Source organism: Heterodontus francisci, chromosome 33, assembly GCF_036365525.1.
Source record: "Heterodontus francisci isolate sHetFra1 chromosome 33, sHetFra1.hap1, whole genome shotgun sequence".
NCBI lineage: Eukaryota > Metazoa > Chordata > Chondrichthyes > Heterodontiformes > Heterodontidae > Heterodontus > Heterodontus francisci.
In genome coordinates, this window is record NC_090403.1 from 38556969 (window position 1) to 38571077 (window position 14109).

General features: G+C 38.3%; 2 protein-coding genes across 3 annotated transcripts in view; both read left to right on the forward strand.

The window, feature by feature from the left end:
- Positions 1 to 1884, forward strand: part of lsm12b (LSM12 homolog b) — a 46191-nt gene extending 44307 nt beyond the window's left edge. The window contains exon 5 of one of the 2 annotated variants that reach the window (XM_068012975.1): positions 823 to 1884. In XM_068012975.1, the coding sequence (XP_067869076.1) occupies positions 823 to 918 (96 nt within the window). In that variant the 3' untranslated portion in view covers positions 919 to 1884. The remainder of the gene's footprint in view (positions 1 to 822) is intronic. The other variant, XM_068012976.1, reaches the window with a different exon arrangement.
- Positions 1885 to 3761: 1877 nt separating this feature from the next.
- Positions 3762 to 14109, forward strand: part of LOC137347924 (decorin-like) — a 36909-nt gene continuing 26561 nt past the window's right edge. The window contains exon 1 of the mRNA XM_068012977.1: positions 3762 to 3789. The gene's annotated coding sequence lies outside the window, so the exon portion shown is untranslated. The remainder of the gene's footprint in view (positions 3790 to 14109) is intronic.

Sequence of the window (14109 nt, forward strand, 5' to 3'; positions counted from 1 at the left end):
TCCCTGGGCAACACCACTTGTCACATACTGCCAATCAGTACATTCCCTTTACCTCTACTTTCTGTCTCCCACCTCCTAGTCAGTTACCAGCTTGTGACACAAGATTACCTCCAGTTCTGTTCCCTTTTATTTTTGCTAATAATCTCTTGTGCAGAACTTTATCAAATGCTTTCAGAAGTCAAAGCAACATCCATATATAATATCCAGTCTACCATGTTAGATATCTCCTCAAAAAAAATTGCACTGGATTAGTCAGATGTGCCTTGTCCTTGACATATCGATAGTGACTCTCTTTGATTATCTTATACTTGTTCAAATGATCTTTGCTGGGAAACAGTTTCACATGTTTGCCAGTCTTCTTAAGGGCTGGTGGGGTATTTGATTATGGGGCTCATTGCAGCCGAGTCCATTCCTGTCAGTGAATTTGTAATGATACACAACTGGAAGCAGAAAACACTGAACTCTCACTGCCCTTTCCAGTTGGCTAGAATCTTGAGGCTTTTCATGCCTCTACCAAAATTGAATCTGGAACCATCTGCTCTGAAAAGCTCAGTACAGTACCACATGATGATGTGTTTATTGACTGACTTCTCAGGAAGCATGCAATTTTATCATTTTATAATTGGGTTTACCGGGGTATTTGTTAAATACATAGGGTGGTAATCAGTCCTGAAATAATATTTGACTCCTAAAATAGCTATCTGCTTTTTAAAAAAAAACTTGCCTTGCAAATGCCTTTATCGCTCTATTGAAACTGATAGAGATATTGAATGGGAAAAAATTTAATTTTTTAAAATTATATTTATCTCTCTTTTCTTATAGGTCGAGAAACATTTTAGAGATTTGGAAAATCAGAAGTTAATGCAACAACGTTCACAAGCACAGCAAACACAGAAGGAAACTGCCTTGTCGTCCTGAGTGGCTTGGATAGGTCCTTTGCAGAGCTTGATTGGGGGAGGGGGGATTTTTTTCCTGGGAGGGGGTAGTCCACATGTTTTCCAGGGAGAATCTACAGTGAGCTGACATTTCCACTTCCAGAAGAGAATAGACTTTACAAAAAAAAAGCATAAAAGACAACACTTATTGTAACTTGACTAACTATAAATTACCTTTTTCCTTTGTTTGATTTTTAAACGAAATTTAAAAAAAGTCAGATATTTTGTTAATTTTATTTTTTACTTGTTCATTGCTTTTTCATTTTGTCCATTACACTCTTTAGGTAGATCCTAAACTGCTGTTTGTGACCTGCACAACACACACAACTTTCCAAACATTTGTTAGAGTAACAAACCAGCTGATTGTTGTTATAGTATTCAAAGGAGGAAAAAAAAGCAAAGCAAGAAGGTAATTTAACATGTTAAGTGGTTGTTCCATTTAGGAGAGATTTCCTTTTGAGTCCTTTTTTTTCCAGAAACTTATTCCCAGAAGGAATAAGTCCAGTTTTTTTTAAAAACGTCACGGAAAAGTCTTCCAGTGAAGAATTGAGTATCTGATGATGGAAGATTTGGCTCATTAGCTCATATCCTCTGACTGTGTACAGAATCGGTTTGTCTTGCTAAGACAGTGCTTACGGAGAGTGTGGCCGTTTTAAAGGATATAACTGTTCATGCAGTTTTGCATGTGTCATGTACTGTACACTTCATTAAATTGGAAGAAAAAGGTTGTCGCCTGGTCGTTGCATAATAAAATTAGACAGTAACAGTCATTTAAAAAGTCCTTTTTATAGGCTGGTGAAGAATCTATGATAATGTATATTTTTATTCGCAGTCCCTGTCAGCACAACACTATAATATAAATTGGAGGAATTTAAAAAACATTTTAAAGCTGAATCTGTTATTGTCTTATTTTGATTGACAAGATGAAATTAAAGAAAGTAAGAAGAAATTTGTAACAAGTGTTCTTTATTCTCTACTTTATTTTCCCTTCATGAAGTTGTTTTAACAAGAAGGGTCATCTGTTTAAAAGCGATTTCCCTTTGCATAAGGGTAAAGTTCAAAACATCTTGAGACAAACAAATATTAAGTTGTGGTTTTGATATTTAGCACAGGATGGAAATTTATAAATTCGACATCTTCCGCCAAGTTAAACCTTTCTGGATTATTTAAAAGGTATTGTGTCTGTGTTCTTTGTTACTTAAATTTTAAAACCATCGCAATCAATGTTCCCTCTAAGCATGGTTATACAGCAACCCAAAAGTTGTCATGCTCAGGTCGGCTCCTTTAAGTTTCCACGCATGCGTGACTACGCAAAAAAATTGAAAGTGCCTACGCACTTAAACAAATCGCCCACACATTTCAAAAGAAAATTGGAGAGTATGTTGAAAATTCTGGTAAATTCTAATCAGAAACTATGCTGAGATGAGCTTGGTAGTGAGTACAGCAATGAACTTTCAATATTTGGACAGTATTAGCAATTCCATAATTTTTATTTTGCTGTACTTCAATAGCAGGTACTCATTACAATTATTTCCTTCACCCCTCTCTGTCTGTCTCTCTGTCTCCACCACCCCCCCCCCCCACCCCCCAAGCACATTATGCCAACCTTTTGGCATTAGTTAAAATCAAAACATCATCTACTTAGTACCACAGTGCTCACTTTATTAAACATGAATTTAATATCTAATACAACGCATCAATCTAATTCACAATCCAGTAATTTTGAGTAAGGGATGCTTCAATACAGTATGGATACATGGACTCATTCTTTTATAATTTGGAGGACTTCTCGGAGTTGAAGTTTAATTGAATTTTAACGAGTGAATTTTGTGGGTTTTTGCTTCCTAATTTTTGAAATTTGGATTGTTATGGATGCACATCCTCATGTGGTGCAGAAATTGTTTTCTCCTTGCAACCTTTGCATTGCACACAAAATCCTGTCTTTAAAAATGATGAGCTGTTTATGGTATTGGTTTTCTAACAGCATTTCAGGGAAATTTTGGGTTGATAAATGTTGCAACCAATGAGTAATCTCACTTTCCCCCCCCCCCCCTTTCATTTTTATAAAACAAAGCTTAAATTGTGAAGTATGCAACCTTCTGGATGATGCATCTTGTGTAGTGTTATGAAGTGGTGAGGTGCAAGTTGTCTCCTGTTGAGTTGATTTCATCTGTCATTAGAGGCAGTTTATTGAATCTGGACCATAAGTGTCTCCTTTATTTGGGGAAGGGTTGAAATGAAGGGATTTAATAAGAAATCTGCCTGTGGCTAATCTAATGCACCCAGGTGCCATCCAAGAGCAACATTGATGTGACTCAGTAAAAGGAGATTTGGGGAGGGGGTGAGGGATGTGTACTTCTTCACCTACATTATGCCACACAAGTTTTCTGTGACCAGGAGGATGACTTCTGCTACTTGAAAGTGTGCATAGAGCAGCCCAGTGATAATAGTTCCTGTGAGTGCTTCAATACAGCATTGTGGCTACAATCTGGAACTTAGTAAAGTGAGGGATAGAACATACCCCAATGCTTTGGTGTAAAGCTCTACATGTGATACGAATATTGTGCCTCAACCAACTGGTCATTCTTCATGTGAGCTTTGACATTGTGGCAGTACTTTTTTGAAAAGTTCCACTGCAAATACAATACAAAATAAATACTGCCATTTAGTTTTTGAGGTACTGTGCTATTGACTTCAGACATATTAAGTTACTAATTACAGCGAGATTCTGTGGTAATAAAATTATTAGAAATTATTAGAACTGTTGTTGAGTGTTTATGGCAGTGATTTTAAATGATTTTTCATCCTATCTTTCTTTCTCTACCCAGAAGAGAGATGGCGTATTGAACAGAAGGTAAGGGAAACCTTTGGCTGGGATGGAGTTACAAAGCAAAAGAATACCTTGTATGGGAGTGCTGAGTCTACTGGCTTGCTTTTCAACTTAAAATTCGTGCACATCTTGAGCAGAGTATTTGCAGCGAAATAGATTTCTTTTCTAGGCATGTTATCGTTGCTTTACAATCCAGTTAAATGCTGCTGTAAAGCTGGACCAACTTTTTTTTTTATAAATCAAATTTAACTATTTTTAATTGGTTGAAGTCCCTCCTTTTAACGCAACTGTAGATTTATTTCATACCTTTTTTTTAATGAGGGTCTTTTTAAAAAAACTTTGGTTTGGGTGTGTTGAACACCATTCAGTCTTTCACTTGTCAATTGCAGGGTTTTGGGGAAAGAGTTGGGAGTAGTAGAGTAAATCTTTCAAAGAGTTGGCAGAATCACTATGAATAGAATAGCCAATGCTGAGAGATTATTTTTCCAGTTGGGGGGAGTTTTGTGTAGTATGTGTGTGTGTCCACTAGATGGACCTATTGACAAAGGAGACGAGTTACTCAATTGCAATTTGACTGCAGCCCACATGAGAATGTGCCTTTATCCATTCTAACACCTGACTGTTTTGTTTGTGTTGATCCCTGGACTGATAAACCAATGCTTCATTTATAAAATGAGGTGCTTCATTTAAACTTATTTTACACTGATAAGAATGAAGACAAATGAGTATCATTTGCTCATTGGAACAAACAGATTTTATACAATGCATGATTTTTTTAAAAGTTTGGCCTACAAGTCATCTTGTAATAGTTTCGTGAGCATTGCAGTCATATCAAACTTACATTGTTTGCATTGTCGCAGTGTACTATAAGTACAGATACAGAAGTTTGAGTCTCCAGTCCTTTTATTTTTAAAAAGTTAGATTTCACTTTTTTGCCCTTTTTATTTCTTGGTCCAGCACTGAATTGGAATCTGAAATCAATACATCAAATCTTTAATCAGAATGATATCTAGTTTTAGGTGTGTTAGTTATTATGATAGGAATAGGAGGCAGCTAGTCAGTCCCCCAAGCCTGTTTTGCCATTCAGTTAGATCATGGCTGATTTGCATTTCAATTCTATTTACCTGCCTTTGCTCCATATCCCTTGATAGCCTTAATGTTTTGGGGGGGAAGGGTTCCAAATTTCTATTATCCTTTGTGAAAAAATGCTTCCGAATGGAAGCTGTAGCTTTAATTTTAAGATTGTCTGCTTGTTCTTGATCCGCTATCAGAGGACATATTTCATCCGTTTCCTATCAAATCCCTTTAACATTTTAAACATCCAGAGCAGATTGCCTTTCAATCTTCTATACTCAAAATAATGCAACGTGTCCTTGTAGTTTAACACTCTCAGCCCTGGTATCATTCTGGTGAATCTGCACTGCATCCCCTCCATGGCCAATGTATCTTTCATGAGGTGCGGTACCACAGCTGATACCAATGAGGTCTGACCAAAGGCTTTAACAACTGAAGCATAACCAGTCTTTTGTATACTTGCCCCCTTGAGATAAAAGCAAACATTCCATTAGCCTTTTTGATTGCTTATAATGATGTATGTACTTGAACTCCATAATCTCTCAGTTCCTTACAATTTAGAAAATAATCCGATTTAGCTTTTTTGGATCCAATGCATGGATGACCTGCCTACTTTGAACTTCATTTGTCGTACTTTTATCCATGCACTTAACACTACCTATTCCTTTACAACTTCCTGCTCCCATAGCAGTAGTTACTGGACCATCTAACTTAACTCGGGGAACTTTTTTTTTCCCATTGCAGAAACATAGACTTGGAGGTGATATGATTGTTCTCTTTAAAATAATGAAGAGAATCAACTTCATTTGGATGCATTAGGTTATTTGAACTGGGAGGGGAGGTCCTAGGGGTCATCGACATAGAATGCAAAAATATAGAGTCCATTCTGTTTTTTTCATTCATGATATGTGGATGTCACAGGCAAGGCCAATGTTTACTGCCCATCTCTAATTGCCCTTGAGGAGGTAATGCTGAATAGAGTACAACTGAGTGGCTTGCTGGGCTATTTCAGAGGGCAGTTAAGGGCAATTAAGAGTCAAGCACATTGCTGTGAATCTGGAGTCACACAGAGGCCAGGTAAGGACAACAGATTTCCCTAAAGGACAATAGTGAACCAGTTGGATTTAAATGATAATCCAGTCATTTCATGTTTACTATTACTGGTGTTATTGTTTTTTTAAATTCCAGATTTATTTAATTATTTGAATTTAAATTCCCCAGTTGCCATGGTGGGATTTGAACTCTTATCTCCTGATCATTAATCCAAGCTTCTGGATTACTAGTCCCAATGCCATAACTACAATCCTACCATATCCCATTACTTTGGTTAGAGACTGGCAGAACGCTCAAGGAAATTGGGAAGAACCAGCTACAGCTGTCCCTTACAAGGCAAATGAAAGGCTGGGGGTGGAAGCTCCCTCTCCGGAGTTTCTGCTCCTGAGGCTCAATGGGAACCTGGCATTATACTGGCTGCTGGTACTCTGAGAAGGATCAGGCATGCCAACATCCACAGTGGTGCATGTGTACCCTTGAAGAAAAAAAAAAATCCTTGCTCAGGCTGATTAGAGTATTGTTCAGTATAAGGTGCAACCCAAATCTTCACAGGTGTAGGAATGCAGGTTGGCGCTAGAAATGCCTTCAAAGTGGTGATTGCACCAAGCAAATAAGCTGTCTTCTCATTGACCCTGGATTCAGCACTGTCATCGGTGAATGAGATTTTGGCAAAATCACTGCTGCCCGTGGAATTCCGTGAACAGGCTTAGGCTAGATACCAGAGTATTTCTGATTCAGCAACTTCTGGAATAAATTGCCAAAATGTGGTAAGTATGGATTTGTTCCAGGCTGTCAAAAGAAGCTGGTGAGTAACTGAGAGTGAGCATCACAAGTTACAGAAGATGTGGGTTAGCCATAATTAGTGAAATCAGTTGATGTGGTCTCTTGGAGTTTTTATTTGAGTGCCTTCAGGAGTCAGAGATGAATTTCCTGGAGGTTTCCCCCCCCAAAAATTGATTTTTTTTTTCCTTCTAATTTTTGTTTTTCCCAGGAGATCGTGGGACGAGTGGGGAAAATGTGCAGTTGATATATGTAGGATGAACCCTGTCTTTCATATTTGTATTCTGTAATTTCAAATTCAGATATTTTGAATCCTTTTGATTTCTTATTGGAAGTCAGTGATGTTTAGTCCCCAGTATGAGACTCTTGGGATGCATTTCTACTGCCTGCCTGCCCACTCCTGTGAAGACTTGGCTAGCTCAGCATTCTCAGCAATACTCTGACCAGCCCGAGCAAGGGTGCAATATATTTGGCAATCTTCTTGGGAAAAACCTGCAATCTCAACCTTTTTGTCATTTAGAAAAAATAATTCAAATTAACTTTTGTTTTATTTGTGTTTCGAAGTTGACTGAGTTGATCTTTGGGTATGTAAATACAGAAGAAATGAATACAGCATCTGTAACAAAATATGTGTTAAAATCTTTACTCATACCATTTGTACCCTTCTGGGCTGAGGTATTTAATCATTTAGTAGATTCTGTTCTAGGAAGATAGTTATAACCTGATTTTACAAAACGAATTGATAAAAAAAAAACCCTACAAATCTTGTGGTATAGGAGCTGCTACAAAAAGAGAAACTGATAATATTGAAGGTTGAGTGCAAAGAGTAAGTTCAAAGGTTATGCTTGTGAAATTGACAAATAATGTAAATATCCCAGGGGGCCTATTTAGTGAAAATGCCTAAAGGTTTAGGTAATTTTAATATTTGAAAATGCTATGTCCTGGATTTCTGCAATAGCATTTTGAGGATGCGAGACTATTTGCAATACCAGTTGATATTAAACATCTAAGAAAAAATTGTTTGCAGGGCTGTTTATGAAGGCTGTTGAGAAATGGGCAGTGAAATGTGCCACACAACCTTAAGCATTCACGACAAAGCTTGTCGTGGAAATTATAAAGACACAGTAAAACTGCTGAAAGGGGGAAAATCAATCATAATGCGACATCTTACAGTTACGGCATTTGGATGATTCTTTTCAAATACAATTGCTATAGGATTATCAAAAAACCCCCTCCATTTTCTGAAAAGGATTTGACTTGTACTCTTCCTTCGTATGAAGATTTATTAAAATCCCAATTTTAAAAAAATCAAGAATCAGCTAATGAGAAAAGTGTTACAAACCTGTCAGGACAGCCAGAACTTCGTGCTTGAGACCTGTTTAAGAGACCTGATTTTTCATAGTTGCAGCCATTCGGTATGGCATTGGTTAGGTGCATAGAAAATGGTCCTTTCTTTAGCCAATGTGGTACACCTTCTCCCTTCAGTGTGAGATTTCCATTTATCATATCAGTGTGAGATTTCCATTTATCATATCAGTCATTCTTGTTTTTCTGTCAGTAAGATTGATTATTTGGTGCCAATTAATGGTAAGTTCTGAGTGGTTAAGTTTCTGCTGTGGATTTGCATCCTGTGGACTGCGGTGTGAGAGTTTCCACACTTGCATCACTCTGCATTAATGCAGCTAGAAGAGCCAAAGGTTTCTGGACTGTTTTCAAACTGAAGTGCCATGAACACGAGGACAGTGCATGAACTCACTGCTCCTAGGTGCCATTGTAATCATTTTTTAAATTTTAGCATCAGTATACATTACGCTGTCAGTATTGAACATCTGCTCAATTGCTAAGCCTTTATAGATAAGAGTTTCATCCTCTGCATATCCAGCTTTTCTGTGAAGCTTAACTTCAGCTGTGGCATTCTGCTAACCATTTCTGTAAGTTTATTTGCAAATAAATGCTACCAACACCACTACCTTCCCACCTCCCCCTCATCCTTGAAGGCCCTAATTAAAATATTCCTCTGATTTAAGCTTTATGTCACCCCTCCTCATACCTCCTTCATTGGCTTGGTGTCTGTTTTGTCTGATTTCTAAGCCTCTCTGAAGCACCCTGGAACGTTCATCTACTTTGAAAGTGCTATATAAAAGTAAGTTGCTTGTTCCTTATTTGTCTGGAATTCAAGTATAAATTAATTTCCTTTCTGTCATCCATAAATATAAAATATACAGCTACTGAGGTTGCTCTCAATAAAACAACTTCACTTCCCAGGATGTTTTGTCAAATAGGGAAACAATGAGGCTGTAGTTTATTTTTAATTCGCTCTGAATTTCTACAGGATCATCATTTCATTAATTTTAGGCTGTTTTCATCCACTGTATGATGTCGTCATCCTCATGTCTTTTCCATTTATCTGTATCCCTTGCTGTTATCACCCATATGGTACCTACATATATTATGTTCCCTCTCCATCTTCTACAGGATACATGCCTCTAAATGTTAAGTAGCCTCAAGAAGTTGTGTTTTGGTCATTTCCTGCCCTGCTATTTCAGCTGTAGTTGATGCAAAGAAGCAATGGAAAGAATTGAATTGATTACAGTATCTTTCATGTCGTGAGGATCTCTCAAAGTACTGCACAGCCAGTAAATTATTTTTGAAATGTAGTCATTAGCTGTTATATTTGCATATATAAACAATCTGCATACACTAAGGTCCAATGAGGGATGGCAGGATAGTCTATTTTGATGGTGTTGATTGAGGATTTTTTTTATTCCTTCATGGGATATGGGTGTTGTTGGCAAGGCCAGCGTTTGTTGTCCTTTCCCAATTGCCCTTGACAACTGAATAGCTTGCTAGGCCATTTCAGAGGGCAGTTAAGAATCAACCACATTGCTGTACATGTAGGCCAGACTAGGATGGCAGATTTCCTTCCCTAAAGGACAGTAGTGAACCAGATTGTGTTTTTATGACTTATCAATAGTTTCATGGCAACATTACTGAGACTAGCTTTCAATTCCAGGTTTTTATAAATTAACAATTTAAATTCTCCCAGCTGTCGTGGTGGGATTTGAACCAGTGTCACTGGGGCATTAGCCTGAGCCTCTGAATTACTAGTTCAGTGATGTTACCACTATGCCACCGTATCCCTGAATGTTGGCCAACAGAACTTGTGCTCTTTAAAGTGCTGCCAGATTATTTACATCCGCATGACTAGGCAGATGGGGATCTTGGTTTAAAGTTGCATTGAAAAATAGTACCTCTGACAATGTAACATTCCCTCGGTACTGGCAAGTTGGCCTAGACCTTTAGGGGACAAATCTTTGAGTTCCACCTGAAACGGGTACAGAGTCAGCAGAGTGGTTCTTTGCACTAGGTACTGAGCAGCCTAACCAGTGATCTTTAAGGGGACTGATGGTGGCCACTGAAAAGGTGGCATAAGAATTTTATTTTTGTGGAGGCAAGAAAAGCAGGAGTTCTCCTCCTGGGCCCACAAAGAAAAACTCTGGCTTGTTGAGGCCATGCCTAGGATTGCTTCCCTCAATATGCATGCTGCCTTGACGGGAGAGCCAGGTAATTCCCTGCCCTCGTGCAATTGGGATGCCCATTTTGTGCCAACTGCTCACTGGCAATCAAAAGAAGGACGAACCATTTACAGTTCTTTGAGCAGCTTCTAAAGGTCCCTTTTAAGGTAGCTGTTCAGATTGTTCAATGGCTGCCAATAAGTGGAGCATTCACAATACACACTCTGCCAATTTGTACCTGAAAATTGTAATCTGTGTCTTATAACCAGTGCAGGATCCTGATTTGCATATTTAAGTAGCATAAGGAAATGGACTCCTTGCTTATTAACTAGCTCACCTTAAAATTGCATTAAGTGGGCCTTGAGCATCAATAGGAGGTTGGTGGGGGCACGGGGGTACAAGATGGCCCTTCAATTTTTCAACTGCAGTTTATGTCCTGGATTGAGGTTTGAATCTACAATCTGCTACCACTGAGAAAAGCTGAACTTAAAATCGTATGGGAAACATTATTTATCAAAGCAAAGCAAATGATAAACCAACACAAAAATTCTTAATATTTAGTGAATAGTCGTCATTTGTGAAATATCAGTTTGTTCTAAGCTGGTCATTTTGTATGTTTTGCTATTTTATGACATCTGTTGGTTACAAATGATCGCCAAGGTTTAAACAACTTGATATCACATTTGTAATTGCATCAGTATTGTGGGTTCTAATGGTTGGTGTCACAAGTTAAATTTTTGGTTTCTGAATATATGTATATTAAATTGTAAATATTAACAGCATCATTGAACCTTATAAAGACAAAATATTGCAAATTAATAGCTCTCCCATGGCAATGTACGTGGGGAGTCAGGACCAACTGTAGCTTTCAGCTCAAGTATAGGATTAGGTACTGGGGCAAGATTAAACCAGTGCACACGGACATAATTCAATCCATATTTTAAAGTCAAATATTCTGTCATTTTTATATTTCCTTTATAAACTCCACATCCACATTTATAATGAAACTCTCATGCAAATTTATCATGCTGTAATTACGCTGTCTTGAAATCTGTAGTGCTACAGGTCCCTACATTTGGGGCAGAGTGTAATTACAGTGTACTAAATTTCTGTTAGTATGCAATAGGAATTTACAATTAAAAATGTTGCTAGGAAGTGCACCACATTTTTAATGTTAATTGATGCCCAGTCAGGATTAATTTCTTCCCGAGTGATGCTGTTCAGTTTGGTCAACAGAGGAGTTCAGACTTCGTTCATATACAGCCATGTGTTTGAAGTAATGAGGTTTAGCTCTGTCTTGTAATTGCCAATTTTAATTCTGTTGTGTGTGGCTATGGTTTTGAGGGGTTTTGTCAAAACCATGTGGCCAGTGGGTGTGCTCAACTCTTTTTGATAAACCGCCACCGATCAGGACACTTGTGTGAAATGATATAGAGTTTCTGGTTTCAAGTACCTTCAGGTCTGTTTCTTTCCAACTTCTCAGGTTACAGTTTCCACAGTCCCATTTGACCTTATCACTTTCAAAGTCTTGGCTTGAAATCAACTTCACTTCTAGTCTCTTTGTCGAGAGGTGATTTAACAGCTCCTTGCATAGAAATGTTTTGTGATAAAACTGTTTCTGTTTTATAAGGCTGGATGAAATGTCTATCCATTTATTTGCATTTATTAACTATATTACACATGCTATCTTAGTGAGTCAGTTCTCCAAACTGCACCTGTATATAATCTCTTAATGTGCAAGGTATTTTAAAATGAAATTGATTGAAAGTTACAGCTTTTAAAAAAAAAGTGTGCACTTTGGTCATTCCAAGCATTCAGATTAAAGTTTTGATTTTGTGCAAGCTAGCACTGTTAGTAGATAACGGCAGTGACTGAGCTGATGTTGTACCTTTAAGGTGATCTAATTGAGCAGGGGATAGCGTCGTCAATCAGTAGAGATGCTATCCATTCCATCTGAATCCTTTACTTCCGGGTAAGTTCACCTTCCACACTGGTAGCTGCATTTGGACTAGCTGGCTTAAATCTTATCTCCCTACAGCTCAGGAAACCTTAGAGTCACACTGGCACAGAAGGAGGCTATTCAGCCCATTGAGTCCATGCCAGCTCTCTGCAGAACAATCCAATCAGTCCCATTCCCTGGCTCTATTCCCATACCCCTATGAGTTTATTTCCCTCAAGTACCCTTGGTACTTTTAAGTGACATTTTTATAACTGGCTGGTGTATCCATACAAACTTAAGTTCTGTAACCTTTCTGTTGGAGATGCATTTTTCAATTCTACAGAGCTACCCTTATAATTATACTAGACAATGAACTCATACTTACTATTACAAAGCTTACTACAAGAAAAACTATAGCTAGACTGAGGACTTCAGTGTCAAAAATTCCATCTTCTAGATCCTTAACTTCCAAAGAAACCTAAATTCTGTTAACCAATCTAAGTGAGATATGGAGTTCAGTCTCACCAATGTGACATGTCCGCCACCTCACACGGCCATGCTGGTGTGTCTGATGATCTGGTTTATTTGCCCACTAATTTCTCAGGTCTTTGCTAACAAAAGGGATGCACACAGATAAGGCTGAATGTATTCATGTACCCATTAATAAGCCATCACTAGCCCTGGGGGGTTTATTGGCTTGCCTTCTATCACTAGTAAAGAATGTTTTGTTTATGTAAGTTTTCATGATTTAATTAGCAAAAGCCTTTCCTTTCCCAGCATTCATTCTGACTATCAACTCTAGCCTGAGGACACACTTAAGGCACTTTGTAGAACATTTTTTCCTGCAACCTGGCCCTCTGGTGTATGCAGAGGTACTAGGCATTTATGTTCAATTGCCTTGGTAGGATCTGAACTCCAGATCTCTACATTACCAGCAACTCTTTGGTACATTGGATAGGTGGCCATTCTTTTTGTGGGAGTCTGTGCAGTAAGTGTTGCCAGGTTTTTCCATGGTAGGAACATTGCCAATGAGCTTGATTCTGCTCTTGCCCCCAAGCCACGCATGTAGCCTTTCCACCAGTGGATCATTGACCTGGAACCCTTCATCCTCGCCTTGAGTTATTGAGGCGAATTGTCACATCTTCATTGCCATCCTGACTATGATCGACTAGCTCGCCAGAGAACACAATTCAAATATGGTTGTTCTATATTGCTCATTGCATTTAGCTACAGCCATTATAAGAGCACACACTGAAAATTACATCCTCAACAAAATAATTGGTTATTACACCACTTATGAAAAAAAATTGAAACAGAAATGGCAGTTCCAGATTAGCTCAGTGTGTGAACAATGCAAACTTTATTTTCCACTTTCTTTGCTGTCAAGGGCAACTCTGAAATGGTGACTCATACAAGACAATACAGATGGTTGCAGTGACCATTCTTCAGGTGCAAGAGTGGATATCAGAGTTATTTGACCATGGGAGCTGCATCTGACCATGTCCTCATCTGATGTCCACACCATTTGAAGTGTGGTATATTGTTTTGTCATCCCTATCCCTCCTGCAGCAACCCTGCTGAGATCAGAGAACCCAGCTCCAATCTAGGACCATTCTGTTCACTGTAATGAGGCCAACACCACCTTTACTCACTTGATTAAATTAGTTAATTTACTGTGAATTTTATCTTTTCTCTTCCAATGTTCTCTCCTTTTCTCTTCTGAAAGGCCTTTTTTGCTGAGGTACAACTCTACAGTATGATATTTTGTCAAAACTGCTAATCATCAATGAGCCTAGACAACAGTGGATGGGAGGGAAGTTGACTCCGAATGATACCACAGCTGAACCTGATCCTGTCTTTTTGCAACATTCACATACACGCCATTTCCAGCAAGTCATCAGTAACAGGATCCATGATCAATAATGTTTTTTTTTGTTGCAATTGTAGCATTCTTATTGGCACTCAATTTAGTCAACACAGATT